At 40.4% G+C, this 26016-nt stretch overlaps 2 protein-coding genes across 2 annotated transcripts in view; one reads left to right on the plus strand and one right to left on the minus strand.

Annotated features, from left to right (window-relative positions):
• XRN2 (5'-3' exoribonuclease 2) overlaps positions 1 to 13490 on the plus strand; it is a 92684-nt gene extending 79194 nt beyond the window's left edge. Inside the window, exons 28-30 of the mRNA XM_080685575.1 lie at positions 4677 to 4740; positions 9503 to 9641; positions 11855 to 13490. Of these exons, the coding sequence (XP_080541701.1) occupies positions 4677 to 4740; positions 9503 to 9641; positions 11855 to 11920 (269 nt within the window). The 3' untranslated portion in view covers positions 11921 to 13490. The remainder of the gene's footprint in view (positions 1 to 4676; positions 4741 to 9502; positions 9642 to 11854) is intronic.
• Positions 13491 to 19193: 5703 nt separating this feature from the next.
• NKX2-4 (NK2 homeobox 4) lies at positions 19194 to 20476 on the minus strand (the record flags this gene model as incomplete). Its single annotated transcript, XM_080685022.1, has 2 exons — positions 19194 to 19807; positions 20032 to 20476. The coding sequence occupies 2 exons, from the start codon at positions 20474 to 20476 to the stop codon at positions 19194 to 19196; spliced, it is 1059 nt and encodes a 352-aa protein (XP_080541148.1).
• Between the last annotated feature and the right edge of the window lie 5540 nt (positions 20477 to 26016).

Here is a 26016-nt window from a genome sequence, read left to right on the forward strand (position 1 = left end):
GCACACCCCCTACTGGGGATATGCCCGCAACCAAGGTACATGCCCTTGACCGGAATCAAACCTGGGACCCTTGAGTCCGCAGGTCGATGCTCTATCCACTGAGCAAAACTAGTCAAGGCTCTTGCCTATACATTTCTGAAGTGCAATTCACTATCTCAGATTTTTTTTTTCTCTCTCTCAAATGGATCTTTCTCTTAGAGCCATGCAAATGAATGATAGTAAGTTTTTTACCTTGTACTTTATTACTTATGGACTAGGAAATGTTTCTTCTTCATAAATACTTAAGGGTTGTATATGTTTTGCTCAGGACCACATGAGGAGATTTGTTTAAAGGTAGCCTTGAAGTTTGTCTTTGATTCTTTTTATTTTTTGGATTGAAAGCAAGAGATGTTTTAATAATTCTGTGACACAGTTTTTAAAGTCTTGCAAAATATATTTAGGTTTTAATAAAAAACTATATTTCTTACATGTACTGAATCTAGTTATGTGAGAAACAAAATTGTTCGGGAAGTGAGAAATAATAAAAGCAATATAGAGGGGGAAGTAGTTGGCATACCAGGTAGAAGTGATGGAATGAGAATTTGTGCCATATTTCTGGGCACTTAACAGGTGTACTAGAGGCCCAGTGCATGAATTGCATGGGTGGGTCTCTCGGCCTGGCCAACGATTGAGACCTATCGGTGGGGGGCTGGCCAGCGGGGCAAGGGGCTGCAGGGAGATTGGCTATGGGAGCACACTGACCATCAGGGGGCAGCTCCTGCGTTGAGTGTCTGCACCCTGGTGGTCAGTGCACGTCATAGTGACTGGTCGACCGGTTGTTTGATCATAACGGTCGCTTAAGGCTTTAATATATATAGATAGGTAGACTATTGAAAGCCTTCTTCTTTTACCCAACTGGCATGGTTCAGTGGTTGAGCATCGACCTATGAACCAGGAGATCACGGTTCCATTCCCGGTCAGGCCATGTGCCCAGGTTGTGGGCTTGATACCCAGTCTGGGGCATGCAGGAGGCAGCCGATCAATGATTCTCTCATCACTGATGTTTTTATCTTTCCTTCTCCCTTCCTCTCTGAAATCAATAAAAATATATATTTTTTTAAAAAGGTTTCCCAACCTTTCAAAAAGAAAAGCATTTATACTTAATGTGCTTTACATTCCACTTCCACTTATAACTATTGGAGTGGTTAACCTAACATGTAGCATATTTGAATCTAATGAATATGTCTTTCTGAGGGTGATAACATTCCCTCTACTACTGTTCCTAGGAAAAAATATACAAGCTTCTTTTTATATTCGTTCAGTTTTAAATTTATGTATTTGAGATCCTGTATGGGAGTTTCTGTAAGTACCATGGAGATTATGTATTCTTTAGCAGTCCTAATATATAAAAACCGTGGGTTGTAACGACCAAGGCTCGGCCAACCAGAAATCAGCTGACTGCTTTCGCTGCAGGCATGGTGCCCCAGCACTGACTGCTGAGGGGGCTGCAAATCAGGGCCAGAGAGAGGCCCGAAGAAAGAAGCAGGGACTGATCCATTGCCTCTGTGGCAGCTTTTGATCTGCACTTGCCTCGCTCTTTCTCTCCCAGTCTGGCCAGCAGCTGCACCTCCATTTCTCTCCAGGCCTCCACCCTTTCTGATCAGGCCCCGTTGATAGGCCCAGAGACACTGACTGGCATAGGAACCAACCAATCAGAACCAAATGTGGGTGCTGTGAAGAACCAATGGCTGCCTAGGAGGTGGAGCTTTTGACGCTGACTGGCCTAGACACCGACCAATCAGAACCAAATCTGGGTGCTGTGGGGAGCCAATGGCTGTCTAGGAGGTGGAGCTTTTGATGCTGACTGGCATAGAAACCAATCAGAACCAAACCTGTGTGCTGTGGGGAGCCAATGGCTGCCTAGGACCAAATTGGCCAGCAGAGGAGGGCAGTTGGGGGCAAGATCAGACCTGCAGGAGAGGTCAGTTGGGGGCGAGATCAGGCTGGCAGGGGAGGGCCAGTGGGGGGGGAAATCAGGCCGGCAGGGGAGGGCAGTTGGGGGCAATCAGGCAGGCAGACAGAGGCAGTTAGGGGCAACCAGGCCAGCAGGCAGGTGAGCAGTTCGGAGCCAGCGGTCCCAGATTGCGAGAGGGATGTCCGGCTGCCAGTATCAGGTCTAAACCAGCAGTGGGACATCCCCCAAGGGGTCCCTAATTAGAGAGGGTGCAGGCTGGGCTGAGGGAACCCCCCCTCCATGCACGAATTTCGTACACTGGGCCTCTAGTCATATATAATAAAAGCCTAATTTGGAAATCAACTGACCAGCGGAATGATTGGCAGAATGACTGGTCGCTATGATGCGTACTGACCACCAGGGAGCAGATGTTCAACGCAGGAGCTGCCCCCGGGGGCGGGGTCAGCAAGCGGGCGGCACCAGGCCAGCCAAGGTGGATGCCAGCAGCCTTCCCCCTACCCACAATTGCCCTGTAGAGGGAGGTGACTGGCAGTGGCAGCGAGGGGCTGGGGTGGCAAGCAGGCAGCACCAGGCCAGCCAAGGTGGGTGCCAGCGGGGGCCTCCCGATCACCCCACAAGTTGCCCTGCAGATTGGCCCTGGTTGCCAGTCAGGCCTAGGGACCATACCCGTGCACGAATTTCGTGCACTGGGCCTCTAGTACCATTTATAAAGAAACAACCTGGAACCAGAATCAAGAAAATAAGTCTTAATGGTAATGGGGGCATGTTTTCAGACTGACCACAGTGATTCTGGCACATGTGAAGTACTAGATGGGAGTCTGAATGAAATTCACTATATTTCTTGACTTTTGTTATTTTAGCTAATTTTGTATATGTAACACACTAAAAATACTTAACTAATTTTCACTAACCTAATTTTTGTACAATTTTGAATAGACCAAAGGACTTCAAGTTTAACAAAGTAATTATCAGAAATAATAGCCCAAATATTGATTTTATTTTCAATAAATTGCTTAACTCATTGAAAAGGGTATAATGTGTTAAGGTAAATATGTCTTGAGTTTTTCCATAGAAATAAACCATACAGATAAAATGATGGTTGTTGTCTTCTAAGAATTTCTGGTTTTACCTTCTCTAATTATGACTTACTCATAGTGTACAGTCTGTAGTAGTGACTTGGAAGTTATTCTGGACCTAGACTAGTGATCCTTCTTGCCCTGTTTTGTGTGGGTTCTGTGGTGATTAACTTCCTGAGTTCCCACTCAGGTTTTGAACATAAAATGACCACTGTGAAACCTCCTCAGCATTGCTTTTCAGCTTGACTGCTACTGGTTTGGTTTTTAAGAGATTCAAAAGGGACATTCAAATTAACTAGAGATGCCACCTCTCTTTCAATTTAGAATAGGATTCTTCTTGGAAATAATGATGATGAAGGCTTTTCCGTTCCTTTCCAAGAGAGACATGGTGGGTTTGGCTCCGTGGACTAGGCCTGCGGATGCTGCTTGTCATGGATGCTCCCCCAGGTGTAGCTTGTCCACTTAGGAAACTTGTTTCAGGCTAGCATTGTTAGAGAGTTGAAGTAGGAGGAAGCCCGGGGCAGAAATAGCCAGTTGTATCACACTGGAATCATTGTGAACAGCCAGGTACTTTACTTTGTTTCATATTCTCCTTTGCAGGGGCTTTTTAAAACACAATTATTTCTTTCCTTTTTTTGTTTTAGGTAAACCCAGATTGCATTTGAGGGTGGGGGTTCTAAATCTAAAGAAAGATAAGATTTCATTTCTACTTGCCTTTAAGAAGGTAATTTTGAAAAGCATGTTTCTAGTTTGTGTTTCCATTAAACTGTGAGCCTGAATACATTACGGTAAGCCTTGTTGCCCTTGGGTCTCAAGAGTCTGGAGGAGGTTACTGTCCTTACAAGTGAACTCATTAGACAACTCCTGGAACCAGCTGTTTTAATTAGGTCACACACAGACCCTGCTGAAGGGTGCCGAGGTGACTGCAAGACTGGAGACCAGAGTGGCGGTTGGTTGATACCAACCTACTGAGCTAACCTCTCCTGCTGACCAGTGTTATGGAGTGTTCCTTTAATCCCACTTATGTTGAGGAGAGTAGCCATTTAATTGTTTCTTATAGCTAGATGTTGTTAGTTCAGATTGGTGGTAGGGGAAGAGGTTTGACTGTCAGAAAACAATGGAAAAGTGGGTGGTCCATTTATTAACACGTCTTCCTGGCCCATGCTAGAGAGATTGTGTGCTCTCTGCTCTATGTTATGATAGCTAGGTAGGTCAGGGTTCCTTTTCAGTTTATACATTTACGAGGCAAATTTCAGGATTTCTATTCAAGTTACTATACATTAAATTTGTATTTGTGGGGAAAAACCTAATCCATTCCTTTAGCATAGCATTTAAAATATAAATGTAAAAAATACATGTGTATCTTTACACACACACACACAGCAAGAGAGAGAGAAATGTGTGAATTTAATGACCAAGGTTACTAAAACTGCGTTTTGTTACTGAAGGAAAAATAACAAAATGAATTTACTGACCCTGTTTAGTATCTTTTTACATTTCCAGTATGTGTAAATATGCTAGTTTACTTAGTTCATATTGTCTCAGATTTTTGCAAGAGTTAATTATAAAATATGTGGGTAGCTAAATAGTGATTACTTATTTTAAAGAAAAACCTCCTGTTTAACCTTTCCCTGTTTGTTTTTCAGATATGAGGCCCCAGGATTCCTGGCGAGGTCCTCCTCCCCTTTTCCAGCAGCAAAGATTTGACAGGTAATAATAAAACAAACATCACTTTTAAATATTTTTTCGCTTCAACATGTGAGGTTTGGGCTTTTTTGTTTTGAAATATACTTTCTTCCCCTAAACAGTTTCTCTTGTGCCTGTTCTTTAGGAAAATAGATGGTTAACACATTGAAGTAAAAGGCTCATGTTTATATACTTTCCTACTTTTCTTGGTCCTTGGCCTTTATTTTATTGAAGCTTTTGAGGTGCCCTGGAAAATGCAACACAGAGAGCTTAAAATTGTATTAGGTTTTGGTAAGGCTAAACAAATTTCTTTTTAGAAGGGTTGTGCAGCTTAATGAGGCATAACTAATGGTGTTCCACTTTTATCATTTCTGGGCTGGTAATGCAGCACAGTACAGACCAACCATTGATTCTTGCTGCAAACCTCTTGAAGTCCTAATCAGCTTCTTTGGTACAACTTTTTCAGGGCTGACAAGCCTATTGTAGGGCAGTGTCACTGTAGGTCAGTAGTTATTAGTTGCCACTGAAAACAGTTTCTTTAACTACTTAAGACTGAACTGAATTAAACGCAGAAGGGACTCAGAAGAGGATTATGGGATCTGCAGTCTAATAAGTACCATGGACTAGGAAGAATGTGACATGGTTTAATAACAAGGGATGTTTGACATGTGTTTTTTCATTGATAAGTTGTGTGCTTCTAAGTCAGGTGGTCTCTACAGGACAAGACAACTAGGCATGTTATGAATAATTATATTAACAGCTGTAGGGTAATTATATTAATAGCTATAGTATAATTTTTAAAAGGATAGTTTTAAAATTTATCACTTCATGCTGGTGTGCTGCCTCAGTTAGTGCTAAAATGAATTAAGCTCTGTCATAGTATAGTAAGGCTTCCTTCTTTGCCTTCCTAATTCTAATGTGTGTTGTTCCCCTTTCCATTAGCGTTTTAGCAGTCTGATCTGTTCACATCTAAAATGAAAAAATGTTTTGTTATGAATAGGGTTATAAATGCTGCACCCCTTTTAAGAAAACTCTTTACTAAAGACTAAAAGACTCTAAAACTTCATTATTTTCTTCAAAAAGATAAATCATGTTATTCAGTTGTTTATTAATAGTATCAACTGCTTATTGCAAGCTGCATTTTAGATTTAAGACAACTGATATACCTGTATTTGTTTTGTTTTCAATATAATTGCTCAAAGCACACTGGATGTACTATTTCAATATCCTTAGAGTTGTACCATTTCCAAACAAATTAAATGAGTAAAGGGTGAATATTTTCTAAATTACATAGTAGCACGTAAGAGCTTATCTCTTTTTAAATAACTCTTTCTGAATTACTTTTGTCAAATTTGATTTTAAGACTTGGTTTCCTAACTTTGTTTCTTTCCTCTTCCTCATATTATTAATAATTGCTAACATTTATCATCTGCTTACAAAAGTGTCAGCACTGTGCTAACATGCTCTTAAAAACATGCCTTCATTTATTCCTCCTAGCAACCGTTTAAAGATGCTGTTATTTTTATAGATGAGGAAAAGAATGAATGCACCCGGAAGTTCAGTAGCTTACTTAAGGTCTTCCTTCTGTACCGTTCTTGACTAAGAAATTTTTCACTTGAACAAAGCTCATCAGAATACTTACTCTGAGCATATTACAGTAAAGCCATAGGAACTTCAAAGGATGTAAAGGATCTACTTCCACTTGTGAGGCATATGTCCTTTCCAATAGCTTTTCTTTCCTCTACACATTAAACATTTTCTTCATATTATTACCATTGTCCTGGTGTCCATAATATTTTTTGTTTTTTCTGCCCTAGCCAAGTATTGGTATTATCCTTTCTAACTTTGTGAACTCAGCAGATTAGGGACAAGTTTTGTGGGGCATTTTTGGTTTAGCTTTAGTCAGAAACTTAAAACCAGGCCTTAAAACAAAAGTTTGATGTGAGCATAATACAATTCTGTTTTATGTCTTAAACCATGGTCATATAAGAAATACATCATTTATTCATAAAGAGTTTGAATTTAGTCATCCTAAAAACTTCATTAGCTTATTAGCAAATACAGTCTATCACTCATTGTGGTAGCACTTGTCATTCTCATCATTCCAACCTTAGGAGACAGAGGACAAAGTATAAACTTATAGTCACTTTGACTTTGCTACGATGTCACAAGTAGTAAACAGTAGAAATTCTTACTAGAACAAGGTACTGATCCTTAGTTCAGTACTTTTCCACTGCACTGTTTTGAATGTTTTCTTGAGAACCCTATGGAAAAGAAAATTTTCAGTGTACATATTTTTCTAAACTACACTCTTTTAAATTATTTCCTACTTGGAGATGTATTTATAATTCATATATTCATTTCACTGAAAAATACAACAGAAACACACACACACCCCTTGCCTCCCCACACAGACAACCTAATGTTGATACACGCAGAGATGTCCAGCATTCTACATCACTTGAGTTCCGCCCCATTATTTATGTTCTTGCCAACGGAGGCTTGTCTTTTCTAGCCATATTTAAAGTGGCCATTTAGTCTTTAACTTACGGGTGTTAAGTTTAGTTAGTCCTGGAAAAGCTTTAAAAACTCTGATTGCCATTTGTACAAATTAAAAACATCCAAATTGGAGTCATTACTTCACATTGCCAGCTACTTTCCAAAGCAGTAATTAGGTACTTAAGAATATTGTTGCCATCTCTGATGTCAAATTGTTGCCTCAATCAGTAGCTAGTAATTTTTAAAAGTTAAAGTATGTTAGCCTCAACATTTCTATCTCATATTTAAAATGTATTTTCCAAGGCAAATTTCAGTTTGTATTTATCAGTTAATATAATTAGTATAGAAATATGATAAAGCTTGTGGAAAATAAAAACCTTTCTGCCAGTAAAGGGAAAAAACAAAGAACAATCATGCCTCTCTGCCCCTCTTACCTTGTTCATTCTGTTTAATTTTAATTAAATTATTTTATGAAATTTGTCTTTGTCAACATTTTAATTAGTAATTCCAAACAAAAAGGAAACTTAGTTTTTAAACTGTGCTTTGTTCTTAACCTATTTTTAAAATAAAATAATATAAAATTACATTTATATAATGTATGTGATTCTTACTAACAGATTTACATGTAACTCAGTTAAGTGAGTTTTATCATTATAAAACTGAGAACAATTGATTACAGTTACTACAATGTGTGAGTTGCGTTTTTAGTGTGTGTGTTTTGCATTAATGGCCCAGTTTTGATGAGCCTCTTTTGTCACAGCAGAAACCTTATCCCCTCACTCTTGCAGAGACCAGAAGAGACCATTCCTGTCTCTGCACATGGAACTATTACTACTAAACAGATGAAGCAGTCTTGCTAAGATACATTTGTGTTCATAATGAACTCAAAAAATAATTAAAGGCCCCGAATATATGCATATTCTTTCTGAAAAGTAGATTTATTTTATTTGGATTCACTTACTGCAAGAGCCCTGGTTTCATCACTAACTGTGAAGAATAGCATTGACCTTTTTAGAGTTCTTCAGAGAGCTGTTCTTTAAGCTATCAAACAAAAATAATCATCTTTGGTGTTGAAAAAAAATAAGGCAAGTCCAAGTGAAGGGAGGAGATTGGAGGGTAGAAAGGATTGATTTAGGCTTGAATAGCTGTGAGAAGAATGCATTATCCAATGAGCCCAACTTTGGGCTTTTTTCCCTAAGACCCAGGAGGTAAAATTAATGTGCTAATACAGTTATAAGCTTATTCCAGGTTGCCAGTGATTTAGCAAGTTTAAAGTTTATTGTAATTCCTCCTAACATCTCTAATGGTCCCAAAGCTTCTAATGTTAAAATATACTGGAGAGTTCTGCCTTTGTTTATTTTTTGTAGTGACTGTTCTGTAAAGTGGAAGTTGAGGAAAATGTCTCAAGGCGAAAGTTTTGTTTTAAATGGTGATTGCCTTTGGAAAGATGTCTTTGCTACATTGTGTATTAATTTAAATTATGATTTCATACATCATACCTGTTGCTTTGTATCTGCAAAGTTAAAATAGGCACTTGAAGACAATTAAAACATTTCTTTTGACTAGTAATCTGGGCCGGCAAACTGGGTTATAATAGCTGTTGAATCTGTGTTCCCATGTAAACTGTACACCAAATGCCAGTCAGCGCATGCCAATTAGTGCTCATGTTGCTAGGTCACCGTGGTCAATTGAGAGCTGCATCAATAGAACTTGAAAAGGTTTCCTCCCGATCAGACCTTCTGACATATTGAGCAGAATAATGGATGGGAAAAAACAGCCAAGTCCCCTACCCTGGATTCAAAATACTCAGCAGTAAGAATTCATTTGCAACCTGCAATTAACTAGAAAGAATGGACTCCAAGAATGAGTCTGGACATTTTTAAAAATAAAGCCTCATTCTCTATCTTGTACATGTTTACTCTTTGGATAGCATCTTAAATGTAGCCAACTTAGAGATCTTGGTCCAAATCTTTACATGACTAAAAAGGAAATTTCACAATTGTAAATGAATAAAACATTTTTTTTTAAGCCAGGTCTTTCTGAATCACTTAAGTTTTAAACACTCTTTAATAAATGCTGATACTTTATGAAACATTAGACTACACTGGATATGTGGAATACAGAGGCCACTTTGATACCATATATCCCATACGACAAATGCAGCAAAATTGGATTGCAAAAATGATACATGCTTGACTTGTAATTGCAAAAATGATACCTGCCAATTTTAGGCTTTTGGCTGTATAACATGCTTGACTTGTAATGCACACATGATGCTTTTCCACAGGGGTGTTGGGGCCGAACCTCTACTGCCATGGAACCGGATGCTCCAGACCCAAAATGCAGGCTTTCAGCCAAACCAGTACCAGATGCTAGCCGGGCCTGGCGGGTATCCACCCAGACGCGATGATCGTGGAGGGAGACAGGTGATATGGTGTGGGCTGTGGGATGAAAAACATACTGTGTACTTAGCCATGCCTCTCAGGACTCGATATTTTCTTTAAAAACATTTCTGGATAAGATACTGATAGATTAGCTTAGCTGAACTTGGGTCCCTCATTAAAAATGTATATAAGGCATATATCTGCCTAAGTAAATTATACCTTGAATATGCTGAACAATTTCCAGAGCAAAAACTCTTTTAATCATAGCAATCAGTGACCTTTAGCACAGATGTGGTCCGTTACCAGAAACCTTGTTTATCCTTTAAGGATATTGCTTTTTGTTTTACTACAAATTAAGTCTCTCATAATAGATGATAATTTCCTAGAAAATGAAAGCAGGAATCTATCTTTTCAACTGTATATTTATCTTAGAAGTCTTATGTCTTGATGTATCTGTTATCTCTCCTCATGGAAAAAATCTCTCCTTCATAAAAAAATGTTCCACATATTTGTCTACCAAATGTAAACAGCTATACGTTGAATGAGTGTAATAATTCCTAGATATGTTTAGTAGATGTAAGCTTCATTTCCTTTTCTCTGTAGCATCCAGTTTTTGCAACATTTAAGACTGAAGTCTTATTTACTCCATTCTGTTTGTCCACCAGCCATTTGATACACTGTCCAGTATTTACATGCTCTGTCTTTTTTTTTTTGTCATCGAATTCTTGCCAGAGAACAGGATCAGAGTGTTGTGTCTTAGAGTGTGTGCTGTTTGTGGAGTTTGGTACCTGTGGTGATGCGAAGTGATTTCAAATTGCTTACCTGATGTTGCCTACAGGCTTTTTGCAATGCTTCGAATATTAATTTTATAACTCAAGGTCTTACTATGTGTCCCCTTATTCTGATAGCTAAGAGAAGTCTTTTTTACACTGTTTCTTAGTGTGTCTGTTCACTTTACAAGAAAACAATCATCTTAATTGTCTTTTGAGAGAATTTTGTTAGCTTATTAGAGACTCAGTTTGTAGAATTTTACTTTGAAAAACCTCTAAATACCATATCATAGATTGAGAATAGGTAATCTAAATAATGAATATTTATTGAAATAAGAACATACTTATAAGTAGAAGACATCTTAGAGAATGTCTAGTCCAGTCACCTAATTTTCCCAGTCAGAAACTTGAAACCCTAAAACACTTGCAGTTTGGCAGCAAAGCTGGGAACTTCTGAACCCAGTTCATTTCTTTCCTGCCTCCTTTGGAGGAGGAGATCTTCCTTTAAGGAGCTCTCTGCTATTACAGGAGGTGAAATTCTTATTCACTTAGGGGTGGGGAACCATTTTTCTGCCAAGGGCATTTGGATATTTATAACATCATTCTCGGGCCATACAAAATTATCAACTTAAAAATTAGCCTGCTATATTTGGTCAAACATTTAATTAACTCACCCCTAATGCCTGGGCAGGGCCAGACCAAATGATTCTGCAAGCCCTATGTGGTCCTCGGGCCGGACGTTCCCTACCCCTGACAGGAGATCAAAACCACTTGGTAAATTTATAATTCTTTTAGTACCTCCTTTTTCTCAGTGTCTTTCTCACTGATTTTTATTTAAAAACAATTTTTGAAGTACTATTAAATTATAGTGAAATTTATATGACTACAAGGCCTTAGCCTACAGTGTGTCTTTCAAGGGTCTACAGAAATATTATTTGCAAGCATACCTAGGAGCTATTAGGAATGTCCCTAGTAATTGATTATGTAATAACCTAATGTGTTACTTAATGCTCTACTATTTATAGCTTAAAAAAATCAAAACCACCCTAAAATTCATAGGTTTTTAGGCCTTAACTGACTTCTTATCTTGGTTAAGCAAATTGACTTTAGTGTAAATGTATCTAAAGATGAAGCTTACATCTACGACGTGACCACAATATGGCCTGTTGGGGGTGGTAGGGAAGATTGAGAACTTCAAGGGTTTTACACAAACACTTAACTCTGTATAGTTCATTTGTGTAGATTGTAAGGAATCTTTAAATTGCTTGATAAGGCTTGTTTGGTTAGTTGTCAGTAATAGCATTTGTGCTATTACTAATGTCCCACTTTGCAACAAGCTTGGTATAAATGAAGACCTTCTATGTGATATACCTTTAAGACATATTTACCTTCTTTATGGTATATTTTTCCATATAGCGGAAAAATTAATTTTTTTGCAGGGGTGTTAATCCTAGAAAATAAACTCTTTCTTTTGCTTATTTTCAGGGATATCCCAGAGAAGGAAGGAAGTACCCTTTGCCACCACCCTCAGGAAGATACAATTGGAATTAGGCTTTTGTAAAGCTTTCCCAAATCCTTTCATCATTCTACAATTTTATGCTATTTGTGGAAAGATTTCTTTCTCAAGTAGTAGTTTTTAAGAAAACTGCAGTACTTTGTGTATTTCTTTTAACTGTATATTTCTACTGATCTGATCTCACTGTTTTATGTTGCTTTCCAAAGATGTATGTTGCATAATACAGTGGATCTGAATTTATTGCTTGTAAAGCATTTTGATGGAATAGGAATACTGGTTTTTCATTATGGTTAAAAATAAACCAGCTGTGGATTTCAAAACACAGTGTATTCTAGATCATCTAAGATCCATGCTGATTTTTTAATGCACAAGAATTAGGTATGAACTCTTGAGCTGGAACCCTCAGCCAACTAGAGTATATATTGTTCAGTATTTCTTTGGAAACATTTCATTAATGTACTTGTCTTACAGAAATTTCTGGACTTTAGTAAAAACAAACAAAAAATTTTAAAATTCTGGTTTCTTGTGTTCTTATTCTTTTATAGTATTTCAACTTCAAAAATCTTGGCCAAGCATGTTGGTTTTTCTAAAACCAGTTTTTCAGAAAACAGTTAATTTCTACAATTAGATGTTGAGATGATATGCTCAGCAAGACCACCCAACCAACGCATATGTTAGTATGTCTGTCAGCTTCTGATTTTGCTAACTATAAAATCTTTGTGAGAATAAATTATTTACATTTTACAAATTTCATGTAGACTCCTGTATCAATTTTAAGGCCTTTAAAAAATTTTTATAAGAAAAGTTGGAAAGTGAAAAGTTTAATTTATAGGTAAATAGTGTATGCTCCTTAGCATATTTTTTTGGCGTTACTTCATAATAGATTCCAATTTGTACTCATTTTTTTCCTTGCTACCAAGCACACTATAATTCCTTAAATTAATGCTTGGAGTTTACATACAACACTTCCATATGTTTTAATTTGATCACCAAAACAAATTCAGATACATTATAAAGATTCTTGCTTCTTTGTTTTCTTCTTTCCATTCTAGCCTAAGGTTGTAAAATAAGATTTCTCTTTGACCTGCTGACTTAGGATATTTTTGCTTTAATATTCAACTAAAGCACACTTGTTAATCTTATTCTCTGTGTTAAAAATCTCACCTTAATCTTAAATAAGGTATTTTGAAGTTATTGGGTTCATTGCTGGTGATGGGTGAATAGAGCAGGGTCCTTTACTGTTGAGACAAAGTTTCTCAACTGGGAATTAACACAACCATTATGTATTTCCTTCACAATACATTAAAATGATAGTAATGCCTTCCATTAAATTTCTCTTCCAAATATTAAAAACATATAGCCACTTAAATCAAGCATGGCATATTCCAAAGGAGCTTATGTAAATGTCTTACTGTGTATAGCTTTATAGGTACCCAAAGCTCACACACTTATACAGAACCTGTATTTTCTCCGACCTTCAGTTTTGGCTTAGTTTAGCATTGTTTCAAGCTATCATGTGTGTCTGTAAAATAATTCCGTTTTGACTTGGCTTTTCCACAATTATATGTAACTATTCAAAACAAATTAAATTTTAAAATTAATATGTATAGTGTCCTTTTGAAGATGCCTAAAGCAAAAAGCCTGATGGAAAAGTCGAGGCTGGATTCCCTCTAACAGGTTGAGTGCCCTGAAGGACATCTGGTAATAGCTGAACCCTCACTTTCAGCCTCCCCCATTCCTTCACCCTGGCTTCCTTCTCTCCTTATTCTACCTCCATCTCTTCCCAACTTGTCCCCATCTTTGAGTGTTTCAGAAAATGTCCTGTTATTTCAATAAGAGAAAGTTTTTGAGAACTTTAAATGCAATGTTTAAAGCCATAAACATTCTCCACATTCAGATGTAAATAAAGTTAACAGACCAATTTTAAATAATTAACTGTACTCCATTATATTACCTTTAAGTAGGGCAAAGTTTTTGAGAGTCTTTAAAGATTCTTGAAGACCTTAGAACCTGGAAAGGGCCTGACTTTATTGTGGCGCTAAGGGCCCTTACTGAGCAGTGGTCCTCCCTTTACGTCAAGATCAAATGAGGTAATGCACATTAAAGTACAAAGCCATCTACAAATGACTATTAAATTGCCATTTAGCGTAACAAAGGCAAATTGGGTGTAATGACCGGTAGGTTAACTTTAGTTCGATGACGCGGGACAAGGTGGGGGTTGGGTGGCAGCACGCTGGGAGTGTGGCTGGAGGTCCCAAGTGCGCGTTTTTCGGTTGGATGCGTTGGAGGTGGGGGGGCACCGCCATCAGGACACGGCGACTTCGCAGCGGGATGGTGGTGGCGCCGGGGAGCAGTGAGCCTGGTGCGACGGGGACAGAGGTGCAGCTCTTTAGAAGCACCTCTAAACCCAGTCACCCTCCTGGCCGGGCTGGGAAGACCACGGACTCGGCGCACGTGGGGCGCGTGCCCTACGCCCTGGCTCCGATTCCTCACTCAGCGGACCCGCCCGTCCAGCGTCCGGTCGCAGCCCCTGGAGCCCGGCGTGGAGCAGGGTGGGCGCAGAAAAGCTCAGATCTCTGACCCTTGGGGTGGTCGTGTGTCCCGGCCGCCACCTGGCCCAAGCAGGACATTGCAGCATCACCTCATGGCTTCTGGGACTCAGTGTCGCAGTTTCTCAATCTAACCAGTTTCATCTCAGCTCCCTGCACGAATGCACCGAACCTGAAAGGGAAGAGCGGAGATTGTCCTCCCTTCCGAGGCTGCTGTTTTAAGTTCTTAGTCTGAACATAACCGAATTTAGCTATGCTTAAAAATCGAAGTGTGTGCATTCTCCGGAGAATTCACTAAGATTCCTTATTCCCCACCGGCAGAGCGGCTGCCTGGCTCCATCGCGCTTGTCGGACGCTTCTTTCCTGCCCACTCCAGAGAAGGTCGTGGAGCGGAGGTCCCGCCAGACTACTCCTGGCGTTTGACTGCTCTACTAATTCTAATCAGGAAAAAAGTCAATAAACTAATAAAATAACAAGCAGCCCATTCTTGATTAATTTTCCCTCCGCTCAGGGTTAAATTGAATGCTTAGCTAGTGCTGCTTGTTTCCCTGATACCATATTAAATAAGGCCAAGAGAGAACACGCTTTGATTTTTGTGTGAAATGGGAATATAGCTATTCACTTCTGCAAAATAGTTTGCACAACTTAGAGGTAAGCAAATTAGTGGTTAAACTTGTATTAGAGAACTCACCCAAACAATTGCTGAAACTAGGTTACATGGAATTGAAAACAAAATCGCATTTCACTCAATTGCAGGTAAACGTAAGTGAAAAACAAACGAAATCCAAAAACCTCTCCCATAAGCTTCCATTACCTCCTAACTTAAAAATAATGAAATCAAAGTGATCTTGAAACCACAGTTATCTCTACGTACTGGAGAGAGCCAGGTCCTGACCGGAGGGAGATGCAGTTCCCCATCTGAGTATAGTCTTTTGCGTCTTCTCATCAGTTCTCACTAGCAGTAAAAAGCTATTTATTTTCTTATTTTCTTTTTAAATATATTTTATTGATTTTTTACATAGAGTAAGGGACAGAGAATTAGAAACATCGATGAGAGAGAAACATCGACCAGCTGCCTCCTGCACACCTCCTACTGGGGATATGCCTGCAACCAAGGCACATGCCCCGGACCTGGGACCTCTCAGTCCGCAGGCCGATGCTCTATCCACTGAGCCAAACCAATCAGGGCGCTATTTATTTTCTTAATAAAATCTATCCTAGATTTCTGTCTCATTGGGTTTGAGCATAGCAAGTGGCAGTATTTTTAAAAACCGAAGTGAAAATAATTTAGATGCAGGGTTTTATCCACACGTTAGTATTGTGTTAAACAGTTGGCAGTATCATTCTCACTTTGAACTGTATCTGAAGTTTATATTGCCACCAAAAATTATCTTATGCACAAATTAATATCTAAAAATGCAATCTTTCTGTGGTTTTTTTGTGTGACTGTGGTCCCCAAATTTATTCTAAACATCTTTCTAAATCATCAGTATTCAACGAAGCTAACAAAGCAAGTGTTTGGAAGCTGCTTGCCCTTAGTGAGCAGGATTGAGTCTCTGATTTGCTTTAAACTGAAAGTAAACAGTCGCTAGCAGAATGAGTTTGAACACATCAGTTGATAAAAGTCTGATTGACTAGTTGTTCTAAGCAAAGCCTTAAATAGAAGACAACTGGGTTACACCCCCACCCTTCCATATACAAAACACCCTTCCTGTTTACTGCACACACTCTCACACATATAACATTTCAATTTACATCCCAACACAGATTATTGAGAAGTACCTGCAATCCCTGCTGTTGTTCCTCCTGCAATTTGATTCTGAGTTTTGATTCCTGTGTCTCAATTAGAAAAGATAAGTTAGATTGTTGTAAAATCCCCAAAACAGTTAGGAAAATGTCCCATGTGCAGTTAGCATTTCTGAAATCGAGTTTGGCTGTGGCCTCTGCTAAACTTCAAGGGGGGCTTTGTTCCACTCAGATGGCCTCCCTCTTGGTCCTGAAGACACTTATCCTCCTCTCCAGTTAATGAGTTTCACCTAGTCTGGCTGTTCGTGTTTTTACAAAAGATCTGCAAAGCACTAATTGCAAAAGGAAAAAAAGTTCTTGTTTTGCATTAATCAGAATGTGGAGTTCTAGAGTAAACATGCCTTTTAATTTTCATGTTTCAAGAATCAAGCCTTATCCTTATTTCAGGATGTGCACACACACATAAACTCAGTAGTTTCTGGGTGTAGAATGTGAAGCCCTCTGCAGCAATTACTGTGGCTTGGCTCCTTTACTACTTAACAGAATGCTGAAAGGAAAAGATATGCCTGTACCAAATACACTTTCAGAAAATATTGTATAAAGAGGCTGTTTATTCTTAATGATCTTTTGATACAGAATTCACTTAGACTAAGGCAGTGGTCGGCAAACTCATTAGTCAACAGAGCCAAATATCAACAGTACAACGATTGAAATTTCTTTTGAGAGCCAAATTTTTTAAACTTCTTCTAACGCCACTTCTTCAAAATAGAGTCGTCCAGGCCGTGGTATTTTGTGGAAGAGCCACACTCAAGGGGCCAAAGAGCTGCATGTGGCTCGCGAGCCGCAGTTTGCCGACCACGGGTCTAAGGGATTCTTTGTTCTGGAAATAAATTATAAAGGAAAAAACTGTCCATGAAGATTTATTTTTCTAATGTTGTTACTAGGAGCCCTTAGTCCATAAGCTATTGTTTCTGTTGCATTTGGGGCTGTTTCTATACATTTAAACATATACATATATCAAAGGACGTAAATGAAGTAAATCTTTTGAATTCTGGCACTATGAGGGAATCAAAGCACATCAGAAATAGTTATGTTTCCTTGGTTAACATTTTGAAAGGCAATTCCATCAACATGCAAAAACCCAATTTTTTGGCCCTAACCGATTTGGCTCAGTGGATAGAGCGTCGGCTTGCAGGCTAAAGGGTCCCAGGTTCGATTCCCGTCAAGGGTATGTACACCTTGGTTGCAGGCACATACCCAGTGGGGAGTGTGCAGGAGGCAGCTGATCGATGTTTCTAACTATCCCTCTCCCTTCCTCTCTGTAAAAAATCAATAAAATGTATATTAAAAAAAACAATTTTTTGTAGGCACATTGCACCATTTCATACTATTTTTTGTTTAAATTATTCGTTTTTATGTAAAATGTTTTAAAATTAGTTCTCATTTTCCAAAAATGCATTCACAGCCCCTCGATAAAGGCTGGTTCCCTTGCTGCTTTAATTTTTTTTTTTCACCTGTGAAAGTGTCTGGAGTTTATTGTTATTTACTATACAAAATATAGTTTAGAAAAAGTGCACGTTTAACTGCTAAAACACCTCCCTAAGGATTCACTTTGCACATTCAGAAAAAAACAAAAACAAAATGAAGTGAAACAAAACGTTTCAACCTCACACTGTAGTTCTTCGCATGTAGAAGAGGTTTGGGTTCCCTGGTAACTATTTTGACCATTTATAAACCATGCTTTATCCATGTCTTTTAATTTTCATTAATGTTGTAAGTTCATGGTTTTTTTAGCTTTCTTTTAGTATTTTTACTCCAACACCAGTTATTTCAATTGTATGTTAATTGAGATGTGTTGTAACATCATGACAACTATTATAAAAAAACAAAGCCTATATAATTTAGTGAAAAAGAAATGACCACTTGACTTTCACAAGAAAGCACTTAAGTTTCTTTTGTTATATTTAAATATCCATTGAACATAGGAAATATAAATTGGCATATTAAAGAGTAAATACATTTGTATAATAAAACACCAACAAAATCGGTGTGCAACCCGTTAAGTTTTAATATGATGGAAAAATTATAAAAATTTTAGTTACTTATTCTTTACATCCTGGCTACAATTCAATAAATTACCTTATTCTCTTCCTTCTTCTTGGCATGCTTTGAAATATAGATTAATTGATGTCAATTTTAGCAATTTTGTTTGCTTCTTCTAGCATTTAATCAAGGTATTCAAAATCAGACAAGCAAATATATTAGAAAGAGTAATATGTCTACAGAAGAATGGGTGTATTTATTTTATCAGTTGATTTGGGGAGACCAGATTCCATATAAAAAATAGTTTACAACCCTCCATGACGAACTGCATGGTTGGGAGTGGGAAGGGGGTCCTGTCTTAGGGTAATATGCACTCATTTGTCAAATAATGATCAAAACATTTTAAAATCAGCATTGAGTTTAAAAAGCTCTATCAATCCATATAAGCAGTATTTTGATTATTTTCATTCCATTTAACAATTCCTCTGCAATAATGTTTCTATGTGCATGATCCACCAATTTACTTTCAAACATTAATGAAATTGCACTTAAGGGGGGGATCTTTGAAAATTAATCTCCCAAGATAAATTCCACTTTCAAAAAGATTCATTGTTAAAGCTGGGTTGATTTTTAGAACTACAAACACCAACAAAGTTTCCAACACTTAAAACTCAGAGAGCTTTGGCTAGGAATGTGGTGGATGTGGACTCAGCCAGCTTTTCGCACAATTTGGAACTTCTGGAAGGAGGAAACCACCACCTCAGAGCCTCCTTACATTTGGTCCTGGGGCTGCTGCTGTCTCCCGCCCGCAGCAAAGAGGTTCCGAGACTGCCCCTCTCTGTGACCCGTGTGTTCGTTTCGATAGCCGCACACACAGAAGTCAGCCTGCGTACGTTTCCTCCATCCATTCTCGCAATGTTTTGCAAACCCTTCAGGCCTCGGGCAGGACCCGACCAGGGCACCCGCGCGGTCACCACGTCCTGCCATAGAGCAGGTTGGCACCGAGCACGCCGCCGCCACCGTAGTCCCCCGCGCCCGCGTCCAGGGCCGCCAGGCCGCCCCCCGGGCCGTGCAGCGCGGGCGGGCTAGGCGACAGCTCCTCCAGTTCGGGCGCGGGCGTCGGGGCGGGCGGCTGCGGGCCGGCCTGGCCGGGCGTCGGCGTGCCCGCTCCGTTCTGGCACGGCTTGCCGTCCTTGACCAGCACGGGCACGGCCACGCGGCGCGGGGACGGCGGCGGCGGCGGGGCCAGGCCGCCGTCCTGCTGCAGCTGCTGCGCCGCCTTGTCCTTGGCCTGGCGCTTCATCTTGTAGCGGTGGTTCTGGAACCAGATCTTGACCTGCGTGGGCGTCAGGTGGATCATGCTGGCCAGGTGCTCGCGCTCCGGCGCCGACAGGTACTTCTGCTGCTTGAAGCGCCGCTCCAGCTCGTAGACCTGCGCCTGCGAGAAGAGCACGCGGCGCTTCCTCCGCGGTGCCGCCGCCGCCGCGTGCAAGGGCGCCAGCGACTTCGCCGCGTCCGCGATGCCCGTCAGCGGCCCCACGCCGGCCACGTTCACGCCCGCCGACGGACCCATGAACCTGGAAACTGGGGAGGGGCCCGGAAGGGGAAGCCGGGTGAGCGCGAGGCCTGCTTCACACCCCACGCCCGCCCCCCGCCGTGTCCCGGGACGTCCCGCGCGCCCCGGGCCAGAGCCCAGAACCCGCGGCCCCACGCGCGCCCGGAAACCGGCATCCACGCGCCCCGCGCCGTGGCGGGAAGAGCCCACGCCGTCCGCCCTTCCTCAGTCCCGCGCTCCTGGCCCCGCTCACTTGACGAGTAGCGCGGGTCCGGGTTGGCTCCGTACCAGCCGGCGGCCCCCGCGGCCGCGCCGCCCCGCATGCCGTCCGCGTAGGCGGGCAGCTCGCCCATGCTGCCCAGGCCGCCGTTGCAGTAGCCGCCCATGGCGCCGTGCGGGAACTGCGAGACGCCCGCCGGCATGTGGTAGGTGGCGGCCGCCGCCGCCGCTGCCGCCGCCGCCGCCGCCGCCGCCGCGTTGTGCCCCGCCATGGGGTGCGGCTGCATGCCCGCCACGGCCGCACCCTGCGAGGAGGGACCGGGCGGCGCGCGGTAGGCGGCGGCCGCGGCCCCCAGGGGCGCCCCCAGGCCGGGCGGCGCGCCGTCCATGGCGCCGCTGAACTTCTTGTAGGTCTCCTCGATGGGGCTCAGGATGTCGGACACGGAGAAGGGCGTCGTATGCTTGGGGCTCAACGACATGGCTCGCGGGCCGCCAGGTAGGGGGTCCTGGGGCGGGCGCCGGCGGGATGCGGCGGCCGCCTGTCGCCGCCACCTCGGCCGCGGCCGCAGAGCCTGCGAGGAGGAGTCGGAGGCGCCGCGACCCCCCGGAGCTGCGGATCTGGGGTTTGTTTTAGTCCCGCGCCAGGTTTACGACAGACTCGGGGGGCGGAGCAACAGCCCAAACGAGCAAACAATGGTCATTGGCATCTTTTTCTCTCGGGCCCCCCCCTTCCCCATAACGGAGGCAAAAAGGGTAAAGGGGGCAGTTGGATGTCTCTTGACAAGATCACCCCCCTTTGCTTTCTGCATGCTCCCGCCTCTGTCCTGGCAGTCACCCCAGCCGTCGAGCACCAAAATTAGAAACTCCGAGGCCGGCGTCTAGGCTGAAAGTGAAGGACGTCGAGCTTCGCCAGTACAGACTTCTGATTTCCTAAAGTGACTTCGTAGCCAAGTCCCATATAATTGCGGATGGGAGATTTGGTGCTAAATTGGGGTGGGGGCGTGCAGGGCTCGCTTCGTCCTTTCCAGCTACCCCCCTCACTCGCTCCATCATCTACTCGTCTTTAAGTGTTAAAAAAAAAAAAAAGCTCTTGGGTTCCACCGTAAGAGCGCATAAAGAGAAGAGGTACAATGACCGTCCTTTGCCATTGTAGGGCTCCTAATTTATGCATCTTTAGACCCTTCAGCATCATTTTGTTGGCAACCAAACGGGCACTTCTAAATTAGCTCAAAGTATCCAAATCCAAAGAAGAGAAAACTCAGAGAGAGACACTCACAAACACAGATGCTAACTTGTAAGTATTCTGTTTTTACTCTGTGGGGATGGAGGTTGAGGTTGAGGTTGGTTGAGGCAAAGAGAGTAACTTTTATTTGTTAAAATGTTACAAGTTCAATTTGCTCCTGTAAAGTTCTTTACAGCTTTCTGCAGTTCGTTCAAAATCAATCTCTCTCTCTCTCTCTCTCTCTCTCTCTCTCTCTCTCTCTCTCTCTCTCTCTCTCTCTCTCTCTCTCTCCCTCCCCCTCCCTCCCTCCCTCTCTCCCCTCCCTCCCCTCTCTCCCCTCTCTCTCCTCTCTCTCCCTCTCTCTCTCAATCCTCCCTTTCTCTCTCTCCGTCTCTTAGGGATTATTCTTCTGCCACTCCCATGTTCAAAAAGAAGAGGAAAAAAACCCCAAAAGTACAAATATTTCTAACTGTTCATAATGTGTCTTTTTGTTATTGTCGGGAAAATATAACCTGTTCAAGGAAAAAAATATAAAATGGATGCAGAAATCAGGTGAATATGGCAGTTTCTCTTTTAAAAAACACACACGTTATCATCATTTCATTTGCAAATGTACCTGCATAGCAAAGAATTTAGACATTGTAAACTCTCCATCAAATGCTGAACACCATAAATAAGACAAAATAAGTGTGCACAGCATATCAACTAAATTTTGAAGATAATCTTACAGTTAAAAATAATGACAAAAGGAAAATGACATTGCAATTTTTAAGTTTTCCTGTAGACTGGGGCAGGAGAAAGAAAAGGAACAAGGAAAGTGCTTTTTAAAGCAAGATTTTATTGTTTAAAAATAGAAAACGATATACACCAATCATTTCAGTATAACCTAACAGTACAAGACTTGAAGGCAGGACAGTGTTACCCAGTCCTTTTCCTGTTCCATTTCAGCCCTTTGGGTGGAATGCCCTCAGACATTTTGCTTGTAGTTTTAATCATTGTTTCGTTCTTCCTTTGTACTTCAAAGAATCTGCCCTTGGGTTTGGGGGTGGGACTAGTATGGTCACCTATGGGAAGAATGTATCTACAAGGCAAGTGTGAAGAGAAGTACTTTAAAATACTAAAAGAACAAAACACAAGATTACATGAATTGTTTGCAGTCATCAATTATTGACTTAGCAAGATTAGTATTGCTTCAACTTTAACATGATGTTATTTTTACAGGTCTCTCCTGATCTTGAAACAAACACTTGGGCTAGTTCTTCATTCTCACCTGCACTGGAATTGCCTTTTTTTTTTTTTTTTAATTAGTGATACACAAAGAAGCATTTAGGTGTGTATTTAAGTGGTTGCTGGAATCCTGAAAACTGTAGTTTAAGTTTTGGTTTAATTCAGTGTTGTTTACTTGTGTTAGCTTAAATAAAAAGTAGTAGAAAGTCGTTCAGTTCAAACTTTCCTCAGAGACACCCGGGTAAGTAAAAATGGTGGTTGTAACATCTGTGGATATACAAATCACTTGCAAACCATTATATTTTATTTTTGAAGTTCAAGCATGTTTCAGAAATGAAACCCATGATCATAATCTTCAAGTTGATTAGTTATCCAAATTGAAAACATGTTTACAATTATAGTCCCCTCCCAGACTATTTACTGTGTTTTCAGGCTATGCGTTTTATCTCATGTAGTTTTTTTTGTTGTTTTTTTAGTAGGACTTCAGGATGGCAGTTCACATAAGTGGTTAATACCACAAGTTGTTGCTCACTTTGTTTTTCCACACCATGGGCCCTGCTACAGGTACATTACATCTGAAAGGTTCCCATCTTTAAATCAAACAGCACTTTGTCACATCTGGGGGCTCTCTGCAGAGAGTCACTTTCTGACTGCTTGGGAACCTTACACCCTAAACCAGGGGTGGGCAAACTCTTTGACTCGAGGGCCACAATGGGTTCTTAAACTGGACCGGAGGGCTGGAACAAAAGCATGGATGGAGTGTTTGTGTGAACTAATATAAATTCAAAGTAAAGGAGCAGAGGGGAGAGCAAGAGAACCGGATAGAACAGCCGGATCCGGCCCGCGGGCCGTAGTTTGCCCAAGGCTGCCCTAAATGGTACTCCTTCACTGGTGAGCGGTTCTGGGTGGGAAAAAAATCCACAATATTTAATATTTCTCCCTATCAATTATTTGTTTCTTGTTCCAGAAATTATATACTTCCATGCTGGACTTTTTGGATGTGTGCAGATGATTCCAAAAATAGATGTTGTCTGGATCAGCGGTCACCAACCTTTCGGACCTCACGGACCACCAGTGGTCAGTGGTCTGTGGACCACCGGTTGGTGACCGCTGGTTTGGAGGATGCCTATGTACATTTATACAGACAAATTAAAATCCAATTAATGTTTCATCAAAGCTTTTCATCAAATTATCATCTGCTGAAATTATGTATGGAAGTTCATACTCAGTAGATTATCGAATACTATTGACGAAATTAGATTCCATAGGAAATGTATTTCTAAGGAGTGTGTTCTTCCCTTAAAAACAAGGAAAGGAAACACTCAGAAGAAAAAGCAAATGCTGTCAAAGGGAATACAGTGAGATGTCCCTCCCACCCTGTCTTCCATCCTCCTAGTCTCCCTCCTCAGAGGCACCTGTACCTCTGTTACCTGTTTCTTCTGGGATGTCCTATACATCTGGAAATCTACTACCATTTTACACACAAGGTGTACATGTTCTATATTGTTTGGTACATTTTTATAGTTGAGGGGTTTTTGCAATTTTACACAGCACATTTACCTCGGAAAACTTAATAAATGGGCTGTGCAGATACAGAAAATTTTCATGAACAAAAAGATTCAGTAGGATTTCTTGGCTTTATGACAAAAATGTATTTGTTGAAAATTTCTGATGGGTTAGTTAACCTTAGGGCCAAAGATATTTGGCAAAATAATTCTGCATTAGGAGCCTTCCCTTGAGTTGGGATTTGCTGTTGTCAGACTGAAGCCCAGAGAAGGGCCTGAGGACTTAATGGAAAGTGTTTTTCTAGGGTGGCAAACAGATTTCTAATGTGTAATGAATTTATTTATAAAGACAAACTGTATTTGAAAATAGAACTTTCTGCTTAATACTAAAGAAGGTAAGTACCTTTTAGAAATGAAAGACTTGAAACATTTGTGATTAGTTTAAAACAGTTGTGTAATTAACAAAATCTTCATTTTTTGGAAGTAGCTTTAAATTATCATCTATGCACTTGGGAAGAAATAAAGAAATATGTCAGGGTACTAGTGTTTTGTACCAAATTTTAAGGTTCTAAAGAGGAAACGAAATTGTTGTAGAGATGAAACAGATTAATTATTTTTAATATTTTTGCTAATTTCACCAGTGTCTAAAATCTGGTTCTTATTTCTTTTCAGTCCTCCTAAAGGCTTTTTGTTTGAACATTCACCTCAATTACTTTTGAATCTATGATAATTTTACATGTGTATTTATATGACTGTTATTTCTATGTGACACAGTCATCCTTTCATATTTTCTTCACAAAATGCAATTCTTGTCATTTAACTCCTATAAAAACTCTTGATTCATCCTTTTCTGAGATTCAGATATTTTAGATTGAAAATAGTGCGTTAGTTTTTGACCAGTTAATTTATTTTAAATTAACGTGATTATTAGGGCAACGTGAGAATGAATGGTAAGTGTCAAAGACGTTACTGTTGTTAAAGTCATTATAATAATGAGTTCAATTAAATGATTCCTAAAAAACAAGAACTAGAAGTCTCCCACCCTTTCTAGGGTCCCACTGTAATACTAGCTTTTACAGTCACACTAGAGAATAACATTAGGCTATCCCAGCCGTGTAAACTATTAAACTTTCCTAGTATGTCACAACTCTCTCACCCTAGGATTGTGAGCTTGAACTAGAAATTTAATTTTTAAAAAATTATTTTTACATGACATGGAAAACGATGGCAACGTTTTGAACAAATTTACTTGTACATCTTGCTTACACAGAAAGTTTAAAACTTTTTAGAATATAATGGCATTTTAATTGAGCAATGTCTTTGATAGTTTTTACATGGTTTGGAATGTCATTAAATGGATCTTTTATAGAAAAAATCCTTCCAATTAGAAGCAAAACCATATTTTTATGTATTATTTTGTATGAGGAGCTAGTCATTCTAAAAGTTCTACCATATCTCTGCACCAAGCATGTCAAACTCGCAGTCGGTGGGCTGCTTGCAATTTGACATGCTTGCTTTCCACATACCTGATTAGAGTGATTACATATAGCTTTTAAAAAAATACATATTTTATAAATGTTTCTGATAATGCTCTCAGTTTTTCCAAATCTAAGAGGTTCAGTTAATTTAATGTAAAGTCTTTTTCTCTCCTACAGTTCCCATTAAAGATGTACCACCTTATATTTACAAATTAATTTGTAATTATCAATGAGGTATCAGTATTTACACCTGAATCAGGAAATTGGGTTATATTTATTGCTATCTTTTACTTAAAGGAGAAACTCCAATTTTTGATAGTTTGATAAATTGATTATTTGCTGCATTTATTAATAAACTTTTACCTGTAAAAAGAAATGACTATGGCCCAGCTGGTATTGCTCAGTGGTTGAGCATTGACTTATGAATCAGGAGGTCACAGTTCATTTCCTGGTCAGGGCACATGCCCAGGTTGCTGGCTCCATTCCCAATGGAGGAGTGCAGGACGTAGCAGATGAATGACTCTCATCATTGATGTTTCTATCTCTCTCCCCCTCTCCCTTCCTCTCTCTGAAATCAATAAAAATAT

Source organism: Plecotus auritus (genome assembly GCF_963455305.1).
Source record: "Plecotus auritus genome assembly, chromosome: 8".
In the NCBI taxonomy this organism is placed as follows: domain Eukaryota; kingdom Metazoa; phylum Chordata; class Mammalia; order Chiroptera; family Vespertilionidae; genus Plecotus; species Plecotus auritus.